The 19,821-nt window shown below is 42.0% G+C and overlaps 1 protein-coding gene across 1 annotated transcript in view; it reads right to left on the bottom strand.

The window, feature by feature from the left end:
- LOC145407205 (uncharacterized) overlaps positions 1–19,821 on the bottom strand; it is a 165,309-nt gene that overhangs the window by 46,367 nt on the left and 99,121 nt on the right. The window contains exons 8-9 of the mRNA XM_080278243.1: positions 2,409–2,581; positions 505–1,521 (exon numbers count right to left, since the gene is read on the bottom strand). Of these exons, the coding sequence (XP_080134369.1) occupies positions 505–1,521; positions 2,409–2,581 (1,190 nt within the window). The remainder of the gene's footprint in view (positions 1–504; positions 1,522–2,408; positions 2,582–19,821) is intronic.

The following is a 19,821-nucleotide window of genomic DNA, read 5'->3' as shown; positions in this document are numbered from 1 at the left end:
TAAAATTCTCACACACTTCTCTGCTAATTATGCCATCCATCCTGCTAATGCCTAAAGGCATTCTCTCCTAAGCAGAGTAAAATCTTTTGGCTGTAGCAAAAATAAAGCAACATAAAGGGTTAATCATTTAGGGAAATTAATGATGGATTTCTCAATTTGTGGGAATATAATTATGTTCTTCCACCCCTGCAGACATGGAGGGTCAGCTTTCAACCTAATGCACTTAGATTCATCATACTGGCAGTCTAGGGCAGAATAAAATCATGTGACAAGCAGCACAAAATAAATCTTGTGCACTTCAGCATATCCTTCTAGCCATCCAAAGCCAAATAAAATCATCTAGCAGCAGCATAAAAATGAAACCAACTACATCCTTACCTAAATAGAACCATCTGGCACCAGTATGAACATAAAAGGATATATACTTAGGCTTATCTACCAGGATGTCCAATGTTGAATAAAACAAGCTGGCAGCAGGGAGAAAATAAAACTATGAGCACTCACGGTGGTGGTGGTGATGTTGCCATCATCTTCATCTCCCACCTCATCCACTGTCTCCATCCTACTCATGTCCTCAGAAGTGATATCCCCATCTTCCTTTCCCTCATTTTCCTCGTCTTCCTCTTCCTCCTGTTCTGCCCTTTGTTTCTCCTCTTCTTCTTCTTTCTCTGTTCCTTCTCTTTCCACCTCCTCTTTTTCCTCTCTCTCTAATCCTTCTTCCTCCACTTCTTGTTCTTCACCTTCCTCTTTCTCTACTCCTTCTTCCTCCACTTCTTGTTCTTCACCTTCCTCTTTCTCTACTCCTTCTTCCTCCACTTCTTGTTCTTCACCTTCCTCTTTCTCTACTCCTTCTTCTTCCTTCTCTTCATCTTCTTCCTGGGCTTCTTCTTCTTCTACTTCCTCTTCCTTTTCTTCTGTAACTTCATTCTCTACTCTCTCTTCTTCTTCCACTTCTTCATAATCATCTTCCTCTTCTTTTTCTTCTGCATCTTTTTCATTCTCTACACTCTCTTCCTCTTCCTCTACTTCTTCATAATCCTTCTCCTCCTCCTCATCTTCCTCCTCCAGAAAACTTTCTTCCTCTGATTTCTCTTCATCTTCTTTTCCTATCTCTGGTTCTTTCTCTTTCTCCTTTTCTTCTTCCTCCATATTCATTTCCTCCTCCTCTATGTTCACTTCCTCTTCATCCATGTTCACTTCCTCCTTTTCTTCTTCCTCCATATTCCCTTCTTCTGGCTTTCCTTCCTCCACACTGACTTCTTCCTCATTTTCTTCTTCCTCTATATTCATTTCCTCTTTCTCATTTTCTCCTTCCTCCATCTTCTGTTCCGCAACTTTTTCCTTCAACCTCTCCTTTTTCAAAACTGCTACTTTCTCATCCTCTTCCTTTTTCTCTTCTGTTTCAAACTCTTTTGTCACTTCTTTTTCTTGTTTCTCTTCCTGCTTCCCATCCTTCACTGAGGTCTGTGATTTATTTGCTTTAATATCTTGCAGACTTTTTACGGCAACCTTGTCCTCTTTCTAAAACATAACGAGAAATATTAGTCAAACATACTGTGGAATTCTGTGCAACAATCTTTGACAATATCAGTATGTAATGAGTTTGGAAGGACTATGAATGTAAAAACCTTGCTGACCACAGGAAACTGTTTTGACAAGATATTCAATAATATAAAGATGGACATGGTAAAAAGTATACAAATTATACAAATATGATAGAAAAAAATGGAACCATGCTTTTTTTTTTTTAACAGAAGATGAACAGAGGAAGAAAAACAAAAAAATAACCCATACACCAGATTACAGGTGTCCTCCATTCATAAAAATTAAGGGGAGGGGATAGAAATAGGTGTGATATCTAATATGCATATAGTGTAGTGTACACAGTTGGAGGTAGTAGTTTATGAGAGCATGCTGGCCTACTCTCAGTGTTAATGAAAACACTGAAAAGGTTCAGCAAAGGGAGATGGTCAAGAACAGGTCCTGAGGGCTGGTGATGCAGAAGCTCCAGCTCTCCCTGTCACCAGCTTGCCATTCACCTCAGGAGTATAATGAATATTTGACCAACATTAAGAATATTTCAAAAACTGATGAATGAGAATGACAAATTTGGTGATGTAGAAGGGAGGAAAGAAGTGCTTGCAAATCAACTTCTGGATGCTGGATAATACTGATCCCTTTCAAATTGTGGGAACTGGATGATAAAGAAAATTATAATTTTTCCGAACTAACCTAACCAACACTGAGCTGAAGTCACCTGAAATCCTTTAACCCACTATAAGTCTTGAGTACTTTATTCTGGTTACTGTTTAAACATATCTATTCATTTCAGATGAGCTAGACCTCTGCGAAACACAGCCTTATAACAAACTGCAACACTCAGGTAGTGACAGACTGTCAAAACTTACCTTCACTTTGGGATCCACTGTGCTTTGACCCTCATTCTTCTTGAGATATGCTGCAACACTGAGGTAGTGGGAATGTGAATGAAAGTGCTTTCTGGTTTCTTCTGGGTTGGTAAACCTTGCCTCTGGACACACACCACATCGATAGTGGGACTTTTTCCACAAAAAGTTGACACCTGGAGGAATGCATATCATCAGCATTGGGGAAGGTTAAGGAGTCATAAGGGTTGTGTGAACGTGCAGTACGGTAAACTGTAGAGAAAGCACGTATGAAAGTTTGTACAATATTTATGGCCTCCTGGGATCTGGAAGAAGCTTATGACAAGGTAAAGCGAAAGGGATTATGAATGGGCTTATACGCGTAAGGTGTGAGTTAGAAATTTGTTAAATGCTGTGAAGAATTTTCATGATAAAGAGGCAGTATTGCACAAGTATATGTAATGATGAATGGAGATCTGAATTACAGTAAGTTGTTCAGTACTAGAGTGAAACCTTGAACATGGAGCCTTTGTGGCTGTTCAGCATATATATATATATATATATATATATATATATATATATATAGACAGAATACAGTAATCCCTCCAATTTCCGACGTTATAGAGCCAAAGGCATCTCTGGGACTTGGGGAAAATGCCCCATGGACAGATACTTATGGACCCTAACCCAACCTAACTTCGAAAACCACCTAAATAACTCCCTACTGGACATGCACAGCACCTATTTAAGATCCTATTCACACAAATAAGAGACAGAAAGCATGAAATAAATGAAAAGGAACCACAAAATGAGGAATTAGAAGTACAGAAAATATTTAGCAGGGTACAGGGTACTTACAACATGTCCATGGTCGTCACAAACATTAACCAGCCTCCTCTAAGGCTCTGACAGTGGTGAAAATGCTCTTCAAGCACGTACAGTAATCCAGTGTTATGCTGCACATAATCCTTTGCACTGTGAATTATAACTGTTTAATACTGCACATTCTGTTCTTACTTGCGCCACGCCAGTTGCAACACTCCCGTTTGTAGTCTGCATTAAATCCTTGGCACTCTGAATCATAATTTCTTAACACTGCACAACACTGGAAATTCCCATGTGGTTTAGTGGCGAGGTATTGCAGTTTATTCACTGTTTATTCACAAAAACAAGCATATGGGGCAGCCATTGCGATGAACGTCTAGTCACGATGGTAGTTAGGTGGGAACTGGGGAGGGGAGGATGCACGGGGGCATTCTAATACGTGCGAAAACACAGCTGTTAGGCGATGTACGCCATGTTCAAAGTACAGTTGAACCCCCCCCCCCCAAGGCCTGAACCCAAAATGTCCGGGACTTACGGTGTCAGGGCCTTAGGCGTCCAAGTCTTACAGGGATTACTGTAGTGCTGCTCTCGGGTGTCTGCCCTGTCCTCTCCTCCATCCTTCTTTCCTTCCATCTTCTTCTATCTTTCTTTCCTCGTCCTTCTGCCTACGGGTGACTTTACACTCCCTCTTCTGTCTTTCATTCCTTCTTTCTTTCCTCTTTTTTCTGCCTATGGGTGGCTCTACACTGAGTGACAAGCCAAATGGTTTCCTGTACACCAGGAATCTATTTACTACGCTGGGTGGTAACCATACAGTATAACCAAATTTTGGCACCTGGTGGTTTAGTGGGTAATTATTGTGCTCCAATCGGATTGAGCCGGTGAAGGTTTATATCCAAGGCGTGGTTGGGCTTTATTGCTCATGTAATGCCACTCAGGGATGAGTGAGGTTGGTCACTCTCATCTTAAATGTCAGGACCAACTGCCTAGCCCCGGGCTCCTACGCTCCTCATGGGGCAACATAGGATTGGATGATGGATGGATAAAAATATATACAGGTATATCTCAATTTAACAATGCAATTGGTTAGGTAAAAACTCATCGTTAGGCGGGGTATTGTGTATCAGGGTAGTTTTAACATGTAAAATAATGGGATGCGTTATTCAGCCTTGGGTCCCCCCCCCCAACCAAGTCCTAAACCCACCCAAATGAATCCAAAAACAAGTTTAAAGCCAACCTACATGGCCTAACAGCAGCAGAAGATGCTAACCTAAGCCTAACACCTGTAAATAACTCACTAAAACCAACAAAATAAAATCTGACAATCGTCAAATGTAAGTCTGGAAAAATATCAAACTAAGTAGACTGTACCCTAAAATGACAATGTTCACCCCACCCATGGCTAAATCACATTAATCTAAGTCTAAAAATTGTTTATAAATCAACTTAAACACACAATTTTAGTCTAAAATATAATCAAAATTGGTTTTTTAAAAATCAAAACCCAACGTTAAATCAGGGTATGGTGGTATTTCTACCCCCATCTTTAAGCCAGGGTATTGCATCTAAGGGTATTGTATATCGGGGTGTTACTATATATTCATTCACTTATCATCATCCATCATCCAATCCTACATTGCCCCATGAGGAGCGTAGGAGCCCGGGGCTTGGTAAGTTGGTCCTGACATTTAAGATGAGAGTGACCAGCCTCACTCATCCCTGAGTGGCATTACGTAAGCAAAAAACCCTAACCACCCCTTGGATATAAGCCTTCACCAACTCAATCTGATTTGAGCACTGTAATTACCCACTAAACCACCAGGCGCCAAAATTTGGTTATATGGTTACCACCCAGCAAAGTAAATGGTTTCCTGGTGTACAGGAAACCATTTGGCTTGTCACTCAGTGTACAGCCACCCACAGGCAGAATGAAGAGGAAAGAATGAAGGAAAGAAAGATGGAAGAGGAAGTGTAAAGTCACCCGTAGGCAGAAGAGCGAGGAAAGAATGACGGGAAAATAGACAGAAGAGGATGGAACGAAAGAAGGATGGAGGACAGGAAAGAGCAGACACCCAATGGCAGCACTACACTGGGTGAGTGGATGGTGAGCACCTCCACCTACCATGCAGATATAAAATACATATAGAGTAATCCCTCATTTATCAGGACATAATTAACAGAGCCAAAGGCATGCCCAGGTAGTGGCAACATCCAGATCATTAACACTATTCCCCTACTATACCCAGACCCTACCTATACCCAACATCCAACCTATAACTAAACTATTTGTACAGTAGCTATGTTTAATTTGTCAATGTTTTCTAGTCATTCAGGCATATTTAGACAATGCAACATATATATGAATATCCAAAGTAATGCTAAACACAAAGAACGCCTTGCAGAAAAACCACAGAAAACAAACATCCTACCTATACACTACAGTAAGATCTCACTATAACAGACTAATTGGGGCCCAAGCCAGTCCAAAAAACGCAAAATCCCGATAAAAGCGACATCCGGACTTCCCCATGCCAATCCAGACTTTTTCCGATATATCAGACATTAGTATGGATTGTATGAATGTTTTAAACTGTTTTGACTATCATTGCGGTACTGTACTGCATTATAACTTCACTACATTAATCAAATGGTACAATATATATAATACAGTGGAAGCTCGATTATCCAGGCTCGGATTATCCAGCTTTCGGTATATCCGGGCCGTGACCCTATGGTTCAGTGGTATAGTAATTCATAGAATTATCCGTACGGATAGCTCCGGTTTAAACAGGAAGCATCCAGTTTCTAGGGAGAGAGGCATGGATAAACCAGAGAGAGTCTTGCTCACCCTGCCCCCACCCACACCTCCTGCTCACAACTCGATCACAAAGGTGGTAGGATGGAGTTTGGTGAGGCAACCGTTACTCCTGACGTAGCCAACCCTTGCTTAACTACTTAATAATTTAACCTAACCTGACCTAACCTGGGCTCCAGTTGGGAAATTGGGAAACTAAATCCACTTTTGTGTACGATGAGTTTCATCCATTATGCCCGAAGCAATCGTAGGTACGGCTTAAAGAACGTGATAAAAGAGAAAATCTTTCAGCAAGAGAAGGTAATTTACTACCCTCAAAATAGAAAAACACAGAAAACAAACTGGAGGAATATGAAGTGAATTGGTGAGGTCTTTAGGCTGTATGCTTAGACGAAAAGTAATGGGTTTCCTAGTTTTAGGGAACGAAATGAAACAAGAATGTCTGCTAATCAGAAAAAAAAAAAAAAAAATACTCATCTCATGTGTTCTCGTAAGTTAGCATTGAGTTCTGCATTTTTCGTTAGGTATCGCGCCTCCCAACACATTTCGGACCAACAGAGCATTGTTATTTCTTCCTCTTACATTTACTGTTCACTCTTTTGTTCGTTCTTAAGTGTACTGTATGTGTGAAAGAGAGAATTAATACAAACAATAATGCATTCCATTAACCCCATCATAGCTGTCAGCCTCGAACAATGCTTTACTGTACCGGTGTCAGGGATGTTGGGTTAGGGAGAGCTATAAAAAACTGCGAACAATTATGGGAAGGGAACGAAGGTCACTGGTATGTTTTCACGACCCTCCTCTACCATCTCAAACAGTCAGGCGGCCTGCCACTTCATCTCAGATGTTTTCGCTGATATGTTTAAATGCTAATGTAACATGCACCCTAATTATGAGTAAGTTTCTTCCAATATGCCGGAAACAAACGTAGGTAAGGCTTAAGGAACGTTATGATAATAAGAAAACAAACTAGAAAAATACAAAAACAAACTAGAGAATATGAATTGAATTGGTAAGGTTATTACGCTGTATGCTTGGACGAAAATTTAAGAGTTTCACAATTATAGGGGACCTAAATGGAACAATTATGTTTACTAATAAGAAAAATACTTTCATCTCAAGTGTTCTTGTAAGGTGGCATTCAGTTCCACATTCATTGTTCGATGTCGCTTCCCAACACATTTCGGACCGACAGAGCATACAGTTATTTCTGCTCCTTACAGTTAAGTGTACATTTATTGCACATTCTTTTGTTCGCTCGTGTATGTGTGAAAGAGAGTATTGATACAAACAATAATGTATTCCATTAACCCCTTATGGCTGTTAGCCTTGAACAATGCTTTACTGTACCGGTGTCAGTAACGTTAAGTTAGGAGAGCCATAAAAACTGCGAACAATTATGGGAAGGGAACCAAGGTCACTGGTATGTTTATACGACCCTACTCTACAATCCCAAACAGCTCGGCGGTCCTTTCATCCCAGATGTTTTCGCCGATATGTTTAAATGCTAAAGTAACATGCACCCTAACTTTATGTTTAAATTCTAATGTAACATGCCCCCTAATATTCTTTTCACGAATCATAACAAATCACAAGATGGGTTTAGGGAGGAGGGGAAAAGCCAGGTGTACCAGACGAGTCTTTTCACATCTGTAAGAAAAAGAAACTGACTTTATAACTTTGAAAAAATGGTTTCAAGGTCTGCCACGGGAGTACACAAATTTCTGAACTCACGAACATTGAGTATTTGAGGGGGGTAAACATACGCTTTGCTGTAAGCAGTAAAAGCACCTTACCAAATCAGTTCATCCTGATAGTCTGTTATATTTTTCTGATTATTTCTGGGTTGGTAAATAAACATTTCTTGTTAAATCTTTCCCCGCTGTTTTTATCTGTTCTGGTGTGACGACTCTTTGATTCGTTAACGTAATGGCAGAAGACACTGTTCTAATCTAAGTGTTTAAACCTGGCCTAACCTAGCTTAACTGCACCTAATAATGTAACCTAACCTAATCTTCAGTTGGGAAGTTGGGAAACGAAGTCCACATTTGAGTACGATGAGTTTCGTCCATTGTGCTGGAAACAATCGTAGGTACAGCTTTAGAACGTGACGATACTAACAGGGAGGAAATCTTTCAGTAAGAAAACGTGATTTACCGAACTGAATATAGTCTGAAAAATACTGAAACAAGCTGGAGGAATATACATTGAACTGGAAAGGTCTTTCTGGTACTTAAGTGTACATTTACCGGTAAATAAATTAGTCTAACAGTACAGTACTTGTGTTTCCGCCGGATTAATCGTGCTTTCGGATTAATCAGGCACCCCTTAACACCATATAGCCCGGATAATCGGGCTATCTCTGTAATACTGTACTGTACATTGATAAACATGTCTTTTATTTACCTTATTGTGGTGAGCATACCTGAAGTGGTTAGGCAGTCCGGACTGCTTCAGGCTTTATCGGACTTTTTCTGATATATAGGAATTTAGTCCGGTAGCTCCTCGAGTCCGGTAAAAGCGAATTCCAGTCAATTGAAATCTGTTATATCGAGGTTTTACTGTACTATACGTACAGTACCCCTCCTTATTTTAGCAGTGTTTTCCGGTCATTCTGTATAATTTTGACATCAAAACATACATAGGATTATCCAAACTAATACACCAAGAATACCATGAAAAAAAAAATCTATCTATCTATCTATCTATCTATAGTCCAACGCCCTAATCCCGCAAAGGGTGGCTGCAGACAAAACGCCTCCAAGTCGCTCTGTCACCCACCATTTGACTACCCTCCCCCCAACTCACCCCCCTCCCTTCCTCATATACCTTTCAACTCCATAAAAACCAAAGAACACCCTACCCCTACACTACAGTATGTACAGTACCCCTCCTAATTTTGGATCTTTTTTCCGTTCATTCTGCCATATTGTGACATCAAAACACACATAGGATTATCCATATTAATGCTAAACATCAAGCAAACACTGCATAAACAACAAAAATCCACAAAAAACTGAAGACGGTTTGAAAATCAGTTATCTGTGACAAGTGATTGCTCCTGGGGCTCAAAAAAAAATTCCATGGCCACCAGAAATTGGTTATAGAGTAATCCCTCATTTGTCTGGACATAACAAACCCAAAGGCAGGGCTCAAAAAAAAATTCCATGGCCACCAGAAATTGGTTATAGAGTAATCCCTCATTTGTCTGGACATAACAAACCCAAAGGCATGTCCAGGTAGTGGCAACATCCGGATAATGAACACTAATCCCCTACCACACCCAGATCCTACCTATACCCACCCCCAACCTATACCTAACTTAATTGTATATTACCTATGTTTAATCTGGTAGTGTTTTCCGGTCATTCAGGCACATTTAGACATCAAAACACACACAGGAATATCCAAAGTAGTGCTAAACACCAAGAAAACCATGCAGAAAAACCACCAAAAACCAAACAACACCCACCCTACACATTACCGTATGTACAGTACCCCTCCTTATTTTGGCAGTGTTTTCCAGTCATTCTGCCTTATTCTGACATCAAAACATACACAGGATTATCCAAAATAATTTTCACCACCAAGAAAACCATGCAAAAATAACACTGAAAACCCCAAAACACCCTGCCTATACACCACCGTATGTACAGTACCCCTCACAATTCTGGCGCTGTTTTCAGGTCAATCTGCCACATTTCGACATCAAAACACACATAGGAATATCCAAAGTAATGCCAAACACCAAGAACACCATGGGAAAAAAAAAAAAGAAAGAAAGAAAGAAAACGAAAAAATACCCTACCTATACATGACTATGTACAGTACCCCTCCTAATTTTGGCACTGTTTTCAGGTCAATCTGCCATGTTAACACATCGAAAAACCACACAGGAATATGCAAAGTAATGCTAAACACCAAGAAAATTCATCCACCATTCATTATCCAATGCTATGTTGCCCCACGAGGAGCGTGGGAGCCCGGAGCTAAGCAAGTTGGTCCTGACATTTAAGATGGGAGTGACGAGCCTCAGTCAACCCTGAGTGGCATTATGTGAGCAATAAACCCCAACCACCCCTTGGATATAAACCTACACAGGCTCAATCAGATTGGAGTGCTGTAATTACCCACTAAACTACCAGGTGCCAAAATTTGGTTATATGGTTACCACCCAGCAAAGTAAATGGTTTCCTGGTGTACTGGAAACCACTTGGCTTGTCACTCAGTGTAGAGTCACCCACAGGCAGAAGGAAGAGAAAATAATGAAGGAAAGAAAGAAAGAAGAGGGAGTGTAAAGTTACCCTTAGGCAGAAGGATGAGGAAAGAATGAAGGAAAGAGAGACAGAAGAGGATGGAAGGAAAGAAGGATGGAGGAGAGGAAAGGAGAGACACCCGAGAGCAGCACTACATCGAGTGAGTATATGGTGAGTGCTCCGGCCTACCACATCCCAAGAAAACCATGGAAAAAAACAAACAAACAAACAAAACTAAAAAACACTTGACCCCTACACCACCGTTTATATAGTACCACTCCTAATTTTGACACTGTTTTCAGGTCAATCTGTCATATTTACACATCAAAACACACATAGGAATATCCAAAGTAATGTTAAACACCAGGAAAACCACCCAAAAAAAAAAAAAAATTGAAAACCAAAAAATACCTGACCTATAGATGACTTGTACAATACCCCTCCTAATTTTGACAATGTTTTCAGGTCAAACTACCATATTTAGACGTAAAAACACACATAGGAATATCCAAAGTAATGAGAAACACCAAGAAAACCATAAAAAAAAATAATAATAATGCCAAAAAACACCCTACCCATTAACTACTGTGTGTACAGTACCCCTTCTTATCATGGCTCTGTTTTCCGGTCATTCTGCCATATTAAGACATCAAAACATGCATTGGATTATCCATGTTAACGCTAAACATCAAGAGAACAACGCATAACCAACAAAAATCCACAAAAAAACTGAAAATGATTTGAAAATCTGTTGTCTGTGACGAGTGATTGCTTCCAGGGCTCAAAAAAAATTCCACAGGGAAATATACCACCAGAAACTGGCTATACACTCAAGTCACCTATGGCACGGACTTCTATGCCATGGTTTTCTATGACATGGCAAGGTGCCAGAACCCCCCCAAAATGAACCACGTGCATAAACTACCTATGGCGCGGGCACCGCAAGGTTTGAAACATGCAGGCAAATTCCCCTGGTGGCGCACTCTCATGTTTGTAAACAAAGAAGATGGTGACCACTTCAGCTTCATGCTACAAGTGCTCGAACTGTGGACTATTTTCTCTCTCCTATAAGAAGGTTAAACTTCACCAAATTCATTGTGTTAAGTAATGAAATATTAAAGATTCTTTGGGAATTGTGACTAGTTTATACGTTTGTTCATAAAACCACTATGAACAGGTTAGTGACGAAGCACCAATCTCTGAGCTAAGACGAAGTATAATGCCTCCCATCATTTATCATCACATATATAAGAATAATTATTAATGTGTTAAATGTCAGTTTTGTTGACAACTGAGCATAAAACTTCATCAAATAAACTTCTTTAATCAGTGCTTGACCAGGCAGCCTCCATCATCTTTAATGGTTTGGTTGGTCAGCTTCTGTGTCTACTTCACCGAGCTTGTTTTTGCTCGATCTGCAGCGCGTGGTGTTGCCCAAGTAGACACAAGGCTGATCACCCTCCCATTTTTTGTGCCTATTGTTACGTGTCATACATGCACTGACTGACTGCTTGATTGTGTGCGTGTGTCATGTGGGAAAAAATACGGAAAAGTGGGGTGAAAAGGGGGACTTTAAGCAAAAGTTTAGAACCAAATTCCATCTTTCCCACAGGTTTAGTTATTTGTATGGCACGTTTTTTTATGGCACAGGTGCGGTCCAAAACCAATTAGCCGCGCCTTAGGTGACTTGACGGTATTGGTATAAATCATATACCATCATCTTCATTGGTGTTTATACTATAAGATAAGTAATAAAAACACATAAAACTGATAAGTAAAATTACAGAAATGCAGCAATAATAAAGTGTCCAGGAGTAAAACTTACCTTCATATTACTTCCCATCATCCTAGTTGAAAATTTTGCCAACATCTTCCAAGAGTTAAGCATATGTCTAGATACAGAATTCATGAGCTTTCTCATGGTTACTGCGGAATTTCGGTACAACCAATAGTAGTCGGGGGGGGGGGGGGGGGGGGGGATTAAAATTAACAAGCCAGTGCTATTACCATGGGGGAGGGTAGGGACCGAGGGAGTGAGGGGGGAGCTGGGAGGGTATGGAAGAGGGATGGGAGGGGAGAAGAAGCGAGGTTGCGGGAATGATTTTCACCCTTTTGTCACGAGGCAGACGGGAGCTTTTATTGTACATTTACTTGTGGCTTGCGGTCTGTTAGACCAAGTGGCCATGTGGAAAAGCAACTCACGGTGACCGGGCAACTTTGTACACTTGATACAGAGGCAGACGATAGCAGTTACCGAACATGTGTTTGTGGCTTGTGGTCTGTGTTACAATCTCGGTGGCGGCTGGGAAAGACTTAGCCCCGTGGCTGTGCGACTTTGGACATTCAGTGGGGATGCGTACGGATGTTGTGACACAGCCTGTGGATTACAGTCGTATTACTCGGGTGCTGGAGATTTGCTGGGAGTGATCGGATGAGCAGGCGATTTTGACCATTCGGTACAGGGGCAGACAGATATTTTAGCTTTGGTTGTGGGTTATGCCCCACTTCCTGCTCATGGCTCGAGCGCAGTGACTACGATACCGAATGTTTGAACACGTTGGCTGGCCGGCTGAAGTTCTCAGGGACTTTTCGTCCGGATAATGGTTTAACAGAGCCAAGGTCCAGCATCCAGATAATGAACACGTCTGGATACTGCACGTCCGGATAAATGAGGGACTACTGTATATATACAATGGGGTCTCCCAGTATGCGAGAATATGGCGGACAAAATGCGCCACATATTGGAAATTTTGCATACAGTAATCACTCGGTTATTTGATGTAATAGAGCCATCGGTATATCCATATAAGGAGCAATAGCCTACCTACCAATACCCTACCCATACCCAACCTTATGTATACTGCCCTACCTAATTGTGACACTGTTCTCTGGCCATTCAGCAACTGTACAGTACTGTATTTAGACATCAACACACACATGGGAATATCCAGTATGATGCAAGGCACTAAGAAAACAATGCAAAAACAATAAAAATCCAAAAAAATTCACAGTACAGTACCTACCACCCAGTGAATGGTGGACTGGTGTCATAACCTGCTAACCCCCAGATGGTGTTCAACAAATGTCAAACATCTCCATCCGCTGAAGCTGGGTGATGAGTGGGGACATGCAGTGAGGTGATGGAGGATTTCCCCCCTCAGGAGACTCTGATGACAGCCGAAACTCTAACAGCAATTCAATGACTGTCGATGTGCTCGGTTGTGGGTCCAAGAGTGACGACTGGGGACAAGGTGGTGGTGGTAGTGGTGGGCAGAATGGGCTCACACACATGGGGGTGGCAGGCTTGAAGAAGGAGTTGATCTTGGTCTGATGATATGTGCGATAATTATGATGGAGGATGACAACGTCCCTGACTGCCCACAGATCCATTGCCAGCTTCTGTGGCACCAACTTCCTGTCGCTGTGTGGAAGTTTGGCATGTCTGAGCACCAGCTCAATGCCGGCTCGTAGTGCACCAAGATGAGGAAGTGATGGAATGGCAGAGTGCTCAGAGTTAGGGTCCTCTTCCTCATCCTCGTTGCTGTCTCTGTCTGCCCCACACAGACAGCAGTGGCAATCTCCTCATCAGACATTTGATAATCTGGATCACTGTCATTGTCATCCAACCCCTCCCTCACAACGTCGATGTCCACATCCTCACCTGCCATATGTAGATGAAGGTGGAAATCATCCACATCAAATCCCTCACAGTCATGCATGGCCTCGTATCCCTGAAGATGAGACCAACCACTTCTGAGAGGCTTTACGGAGACTTCCTTCCAAGCATTCGCCCAACTGAACACCGCAGACTTGATGTTGTGATGGAGATTTTCCAAGGTCAATTCCCCACGTGTTCTGACTTCTTGCTCGTCCTCTAGCGCCACCATCACCTCATCCAGGAACCTCTGATGGTACAGTCTCTTCGCTGCCACGATAACACTTAGGTCCAGAGGTTGAATGAAAGCAGGCATATTAGGTGGTAGAAACATGCACCAGATACGACTGTTATCAGCAACCAATTCCTTCTTGGACGGATGCACAGGGACATCGTCGGGAATCAGGTGTGCCTTCATCTGGTCGTAAGGGATAGCAAGATCCTCTGTTTGATAATGGATAACCTCCTTGACAAAGTGTCTGTGGAGCCAATCTCTGAATATCTTACAGGTAAACCAGGCCTTCACAGCACGGTACCACACAACAACAGGCTAGCCATCAACCCACAGAGACAATGTGACTATTTTGCATGTTCCACAAAAACGGGCTTGAGGCAGTGCATCCCATTAGCACTGGCGATGCACATGGCTGAGACACGCTGTTTAGACGACTTCCAACCAGGCACAGTCTTCTCCCTCTCTTCTACTATGATGTTGGTGGGCAAGGAGCAGTAGAAGAAGCCAGTTTCATCAGCACTGTACACTTGACCAAGAGCAATGGCCTTGTTCTCAATCAAGTGTTGCACTTTTTGGCAAAACGGCTCAACATCCACCACTGTCACGTCCAAAGCCTTGCCATGTGTCTTATGGCCAACAAGTCCATGTCAAAATTTGAACTGGAAGAGCCAACCTTCAGATGCCTTGAAGTCGTGGACGTTGTGAAAGCGTACAAACTTCTCAGCTGCCGCCTTCAGCTCGGTCCCACATACAAGCACACTGGCACCCTGTTGTTGGTGGAACCTAACCAAAGTTTATGGCAGCATGGCCAGATCATATTCCTGCAGAATGTGTGAGGTGGTCCAGCCCATGTCAACCTTGCTCAATATCTCACACTACTTCTCCAGGGTCAAAACCTTTCTCTTAGGCTTCTCAGGTTGTGGTGTGACCATCTTTACACACATGAGATAGCCACAGAGGAAAATCAAGGTAGGGAACCACCTCAAAAACAGCAATGGATGCAGCCATGGTTACAAGCATGTCCACACTCGTGACAGAAAGGCAGGAACTGAGGTGCGGTATCGCCACATGAACGCTGTGCTGCCATACCTCTACCCATGCTTGGCAATGAATACACAAGTAAATAAAAGTGTCAAACTGACCTATTAGCGCAAGGGTCAAGGCAAATGAGTAAAACTGGAGCCCTGTACACCATAGCCTCAGGGAGTACGAGTAATCCTGCCGGTCAGGCGACTTTGACCATTTGCAAGGGAGGTGGACAATCGCACATGCCCAGGAGAGTTCAAGTGATCCAGGCGGCCGGGGAACTTTGACCATTAGGTGAGGAGGCAGATGGCCATATTTGCTGCGCATGTGGGTTAGGGTCAGTATTACTCACACTCGGCCAATAGCATCGGAGTGATCTGGGCAGCTGGATGACTTTGACCATTCGGTGAGAAGCCGGACGGCCATATCTGCTCAGTTTGTGGGTTAGAGTTTATTATCCACGCCGGGCCAGAGAGGTCAGCCGACTGCTAAAACAATTTTTTGAATCTGTAGGCTGCCTAACTGGCGATGTCAGAAATTTTATGTTTGGATACGGACGAATAAATCTGGATACGGATATAATAGAGCCAAGGCCTAATGTTCGGATACGGAGCATCCAGATAACCGAGTGATTTCTGTATTAGAAACCACTGACTCAACGGATATAAATGTACTGTATATGGTCGGCACCTCACCCTATCTTTGTCATTTAGAGTACTGTACTTCCCAATTACTGACTATCATTTTAAGAAAGACTTTTGGTCAAAGAAAGATAACACAAATGTGAATGCTGTGTGCTAGGTAATGCTCCAAAGCGAGATTAGAACCTTACTGGGCCCATCCACTTGCTGGCCTCCATTAGTCTTGAAGGTTCGTAAAATCTACTCCTCGTTCTTGACGATGTTCCTCACTGACGTTTCGCCTAAGACAAGTTCATGTTCAATGTTTGAGTTCCTTTTTACCTTGCTTATTCAACTCTATGTCCTTCATTTTCAGCTCCAAAGTGATCCTCTTATTCTTGGAATGAAGCGGTGGGGTCATGATGTAACAGATGAGCAAGAGCGGGTCTTGTACAATGCTAAAAACACCACAATATGCGAGCACGGCATGGGCAGACACAGACTGAGAGTTCTGCAACTTGACTTGAGACACGCCGTGAGGGAGAGAAAGGACAGGACACCGATCAGCCATCTGGTAGTGGCTTCAGATACACCATTATGAGCGGGAATGGAGCTTTTCCCTTGCTTTCAAACAACACGTTCACATTTTCGAATCACATTCTGAATACAGCAGTCCCTCATTTATCAGGACACTCAGTATCTGGACGTGTTTATTACCCAGATGCTGGATTTTGGCTCTGTTAAACCACTATCCGAATTTACTTGCTATTGTCCGGACGTAAAAGTTCCCGAGAACTTCAGCCAGCCAGGCGACATGTTCAAACTTTATCATGGTCGCTGGGCTCGAGCCATGACCAGGAAGTAGTCCGTAACCCACAACCAGAGCTAAAATGTCCGTCTGCCTCAGTACTTAATGGTCAAAGTCACACGCTCATCCTATCAGCTCCTCAGTAATGTGACTGTAACCCGCAAGTGGTGTCAAAACGTCCATATGTATCCCCATCGAATGTCCAATATCACATGGCCACGGGGTTAAATCTTTCCCAACCGCCACCACCATCGAACACAGACCACAAGCAACGAGTACATGTTCAGCGACAGCAGCCATCTGCCTCTCTACTGAACATCAAAAGTCCCCCGGTCACGGTAAGTTGTGTTTCTGCATGGCCACTCGGAATCTAATAGACCACAAGCCACGAGTAAATGCACGGCAAAAGCGCCCGTCCGCCTGTTGACAGAAGGGAGAGAATCCTGCCCACAGCCTCACTTCTCCCCCCCTCCATACCCTCCCAGCTTCTCTCTCACTCCCTACCCTCCTCCATGGTGATAACACTGACTCATGAGTATTCAAAGTTTTTTGCGATTTATTTGACTACTATTGGTGGCATCTAAATTCCAAAGTGACCACGAGAAAGCTCATGAAATTCTGCATCTAGACATACAGTATGTTTAACTCTAGGAAGGTGCCAGAAAAATTTTGCACTAGGATGGTGGGAAGTTATATGAGGGTAAGTTTTACTCCTGAATACTTTATTCTTGTTGCATTTCTGTCCTTTTACTGATCAGTTTCATGTGCTTTTATTAGCTTATCTTATAGTATAAACACCAGTGAAGATGAAGGTATACCATTCATACCAATATAACCAATTTCCGGTGGCATATTTGCCTGTGAAATTTTTTTTTGAGTCCCTGGAGCAACTGCTAGTCACAGACAACAGATTTTCAAACCGGTCAGATTTTTTGTAGATTTTTGTTGGTTATGCATTGTTTTCTTGATGTTTAGCATTAACATGGATAATCCTATGCATGTTTTGATGCCTCAATATGGCAGAATGACTGGAAAATAGAGCCATAATAAGGAGGGTTACTGTACACACAGTAGTGTATAGGTCAGGTGTTTTTTTGGTTTTCAGTGTTTTTTTCAGTTTTTTTTTTGGTGTTTAGCATTACTTTGCATATTCCTACGTATGTTTCGATGTCTAAATATGGCAGACTGACCTTAAAATAGTGCCAAAATTAGGAGGGGTACTGTATATACAGTCATGTATAGGTCGAGGGTTTTTTTCTTTTTTTTTAAATGGTGTTCTTGGTATTAAGCATTACTCTGGATATTCCTATATGTGTTTTGATGTCTAAATATGGGAGACTGACCTGAAAACAGTGCCAAAATTAGGAGGGGTACTGTACTGTACATACAGTTGTGTATAGGTAGGGTGATTTTTTTTTTTTTTTTTTTTTTTTTTTGCTGAAAATTATTTTGGATTATCCTATGTATGTTTTGATGTCAAAATATCACAGCATGGCTGAAAAACACTGCCAATAAAAGGAGGGGTACTGTACATACAGTAGTGTTTAGGTTGGGTGTTTTTTGGTTTTCAGTGGTTTTTCTGCATAGAGTAGTTCTCTTGGTGTTTAGCATTACTTTGGATATTCCTTTGTGTGTTTTGATGTCGAAATATGCCTGAATGACTGGAAAACACTGCCAAATCAAGCACGGGCACTGTACAAATAGGTTAGGTATACTGTAGGTTGGGGGTGGGCATAGGTAGGGTCTAGGTATGGTAGAGGAAAAGTGATCATTATCCGGATGTTGCCATTACCCGGACATGCCTTTGGCTCTATTATGTCCAGATAAATGAGGGAACACTGTATACTGCAACAAGTTCTCAAGCTCTCAGATGGCCCGCCAAAAGTCAAATGTCACTCGTGATAACGTCAGGCGAGCAGTGCACTGTGACTGGATGCATGATATCACATCCATATGTAACCCCATTGGCAGCTGGGGGTGTTCTCCAATGTTTTTTAGTGGTCTCCGCCTCGTGCCTGCATCTGAGGTAGCTACTCCCGTGGTACAGAGCACAGTTACATCTGCCAGAGCCAGACAGGTTAGTGACCAAAACTTTTTTTTTATTAAGCAGAGCCCCATACTTGCTGAACTCATAATTAACAACTTCACTAATTAATGATTTCTTCCCCCAAAAAAAAAAAGTCTGAAAAATACAGAAAATAAATTGGAGAAATATGAACTGAATTTGTAAGGTCTTTCTGCTAAGACTTAAAAGCACATTTCGCACTCATTCTTTTGTTCGTTTTTGTGTGTATATATGAAAGTACTGATGCAAACAGTAATGCATTCCATTAGCCCCTTAATAACCCCAGGCACTGAACAACCCTTTACTGTACTGGTGTCAGTGGTGTCGTGCTAGTGCAAGCTATAAAAATCTGTGAACAATTATGGGATGGGAACAAAGGTCACTGGTATGTTTACACGACTCTATGTTACCATCCCAAGTGGTCAGGAGGTCACTTAATCTCAGTTGTTTTCGCCCATATGGCACATGCACCATAATTTTATGAATTCTTCCGTAAATCATAGCAAATCACAAGATGGGTTCAGGAAGCTAAAAAAAACACACTGCTAAGTGTGCCAGATGATTTTCTTCACATCTTCAAGAAAGATAAAGTGATTTTAGAACACTTAAAAAATTGTTCCGCAGCCGGCCAGGGGTGCATGCAAGTTTCTGAACCCACAACCATTGAGGGGTTAAGCTGTTAAACCATACCTACAATTGTTGTTTCTGACGCAATGGAAGAAACTTACTCTACGTACTCAAAGATGGATTTTGTTTCCCAATTTCCCAACTGTAGGATAGGTTAGGGTTGCCTAAATTATTAAGTACAGTTTCTCATGAGGCAACACAGGATGGGATGATGGATACATGAATAAACTAGTTAAGCACTTAGAACAGTCCCTTCTGCAAGCACACTGACAAATCAAACAAGTGTTGTTACAGCCGAGCAGCTAAAAACAATGGGTAAACAGATTTAACAAGAAACATTTATTTATGTGCAATGCATTACAGTATCAGTGGTTCATGTTACACAATTACTGGTAAATGTCATTTTCAGGAAGTTAAGCAACGTTGGGTCTGGTTAGTACTTGGATGGGTGACCGCCTAGGAACACCAGATGCTGTTGGCATAACGTTCTCCCTACGTGTGA

The sequence above is a fragment of the Coenobita brevimanus genome, chromosome 72, assembly GCF_032717465.1.
Source record: "Coenobita brevimanus isolate Jiangsu-jjx chromosome 72, ASM3271746v2, whole genome shotgun sequence".
NCBI classification, from domain to species: domain Eukaryota; kingdom Metazoa; phylum Arthropoda; class Malacostraca; order Decapoda; family Coenobitidae; genus Coenobita; species Coenobita brevimanus.
This window is presented reverse-complemented; position numbering and strand designations above follow the sequence as displayed.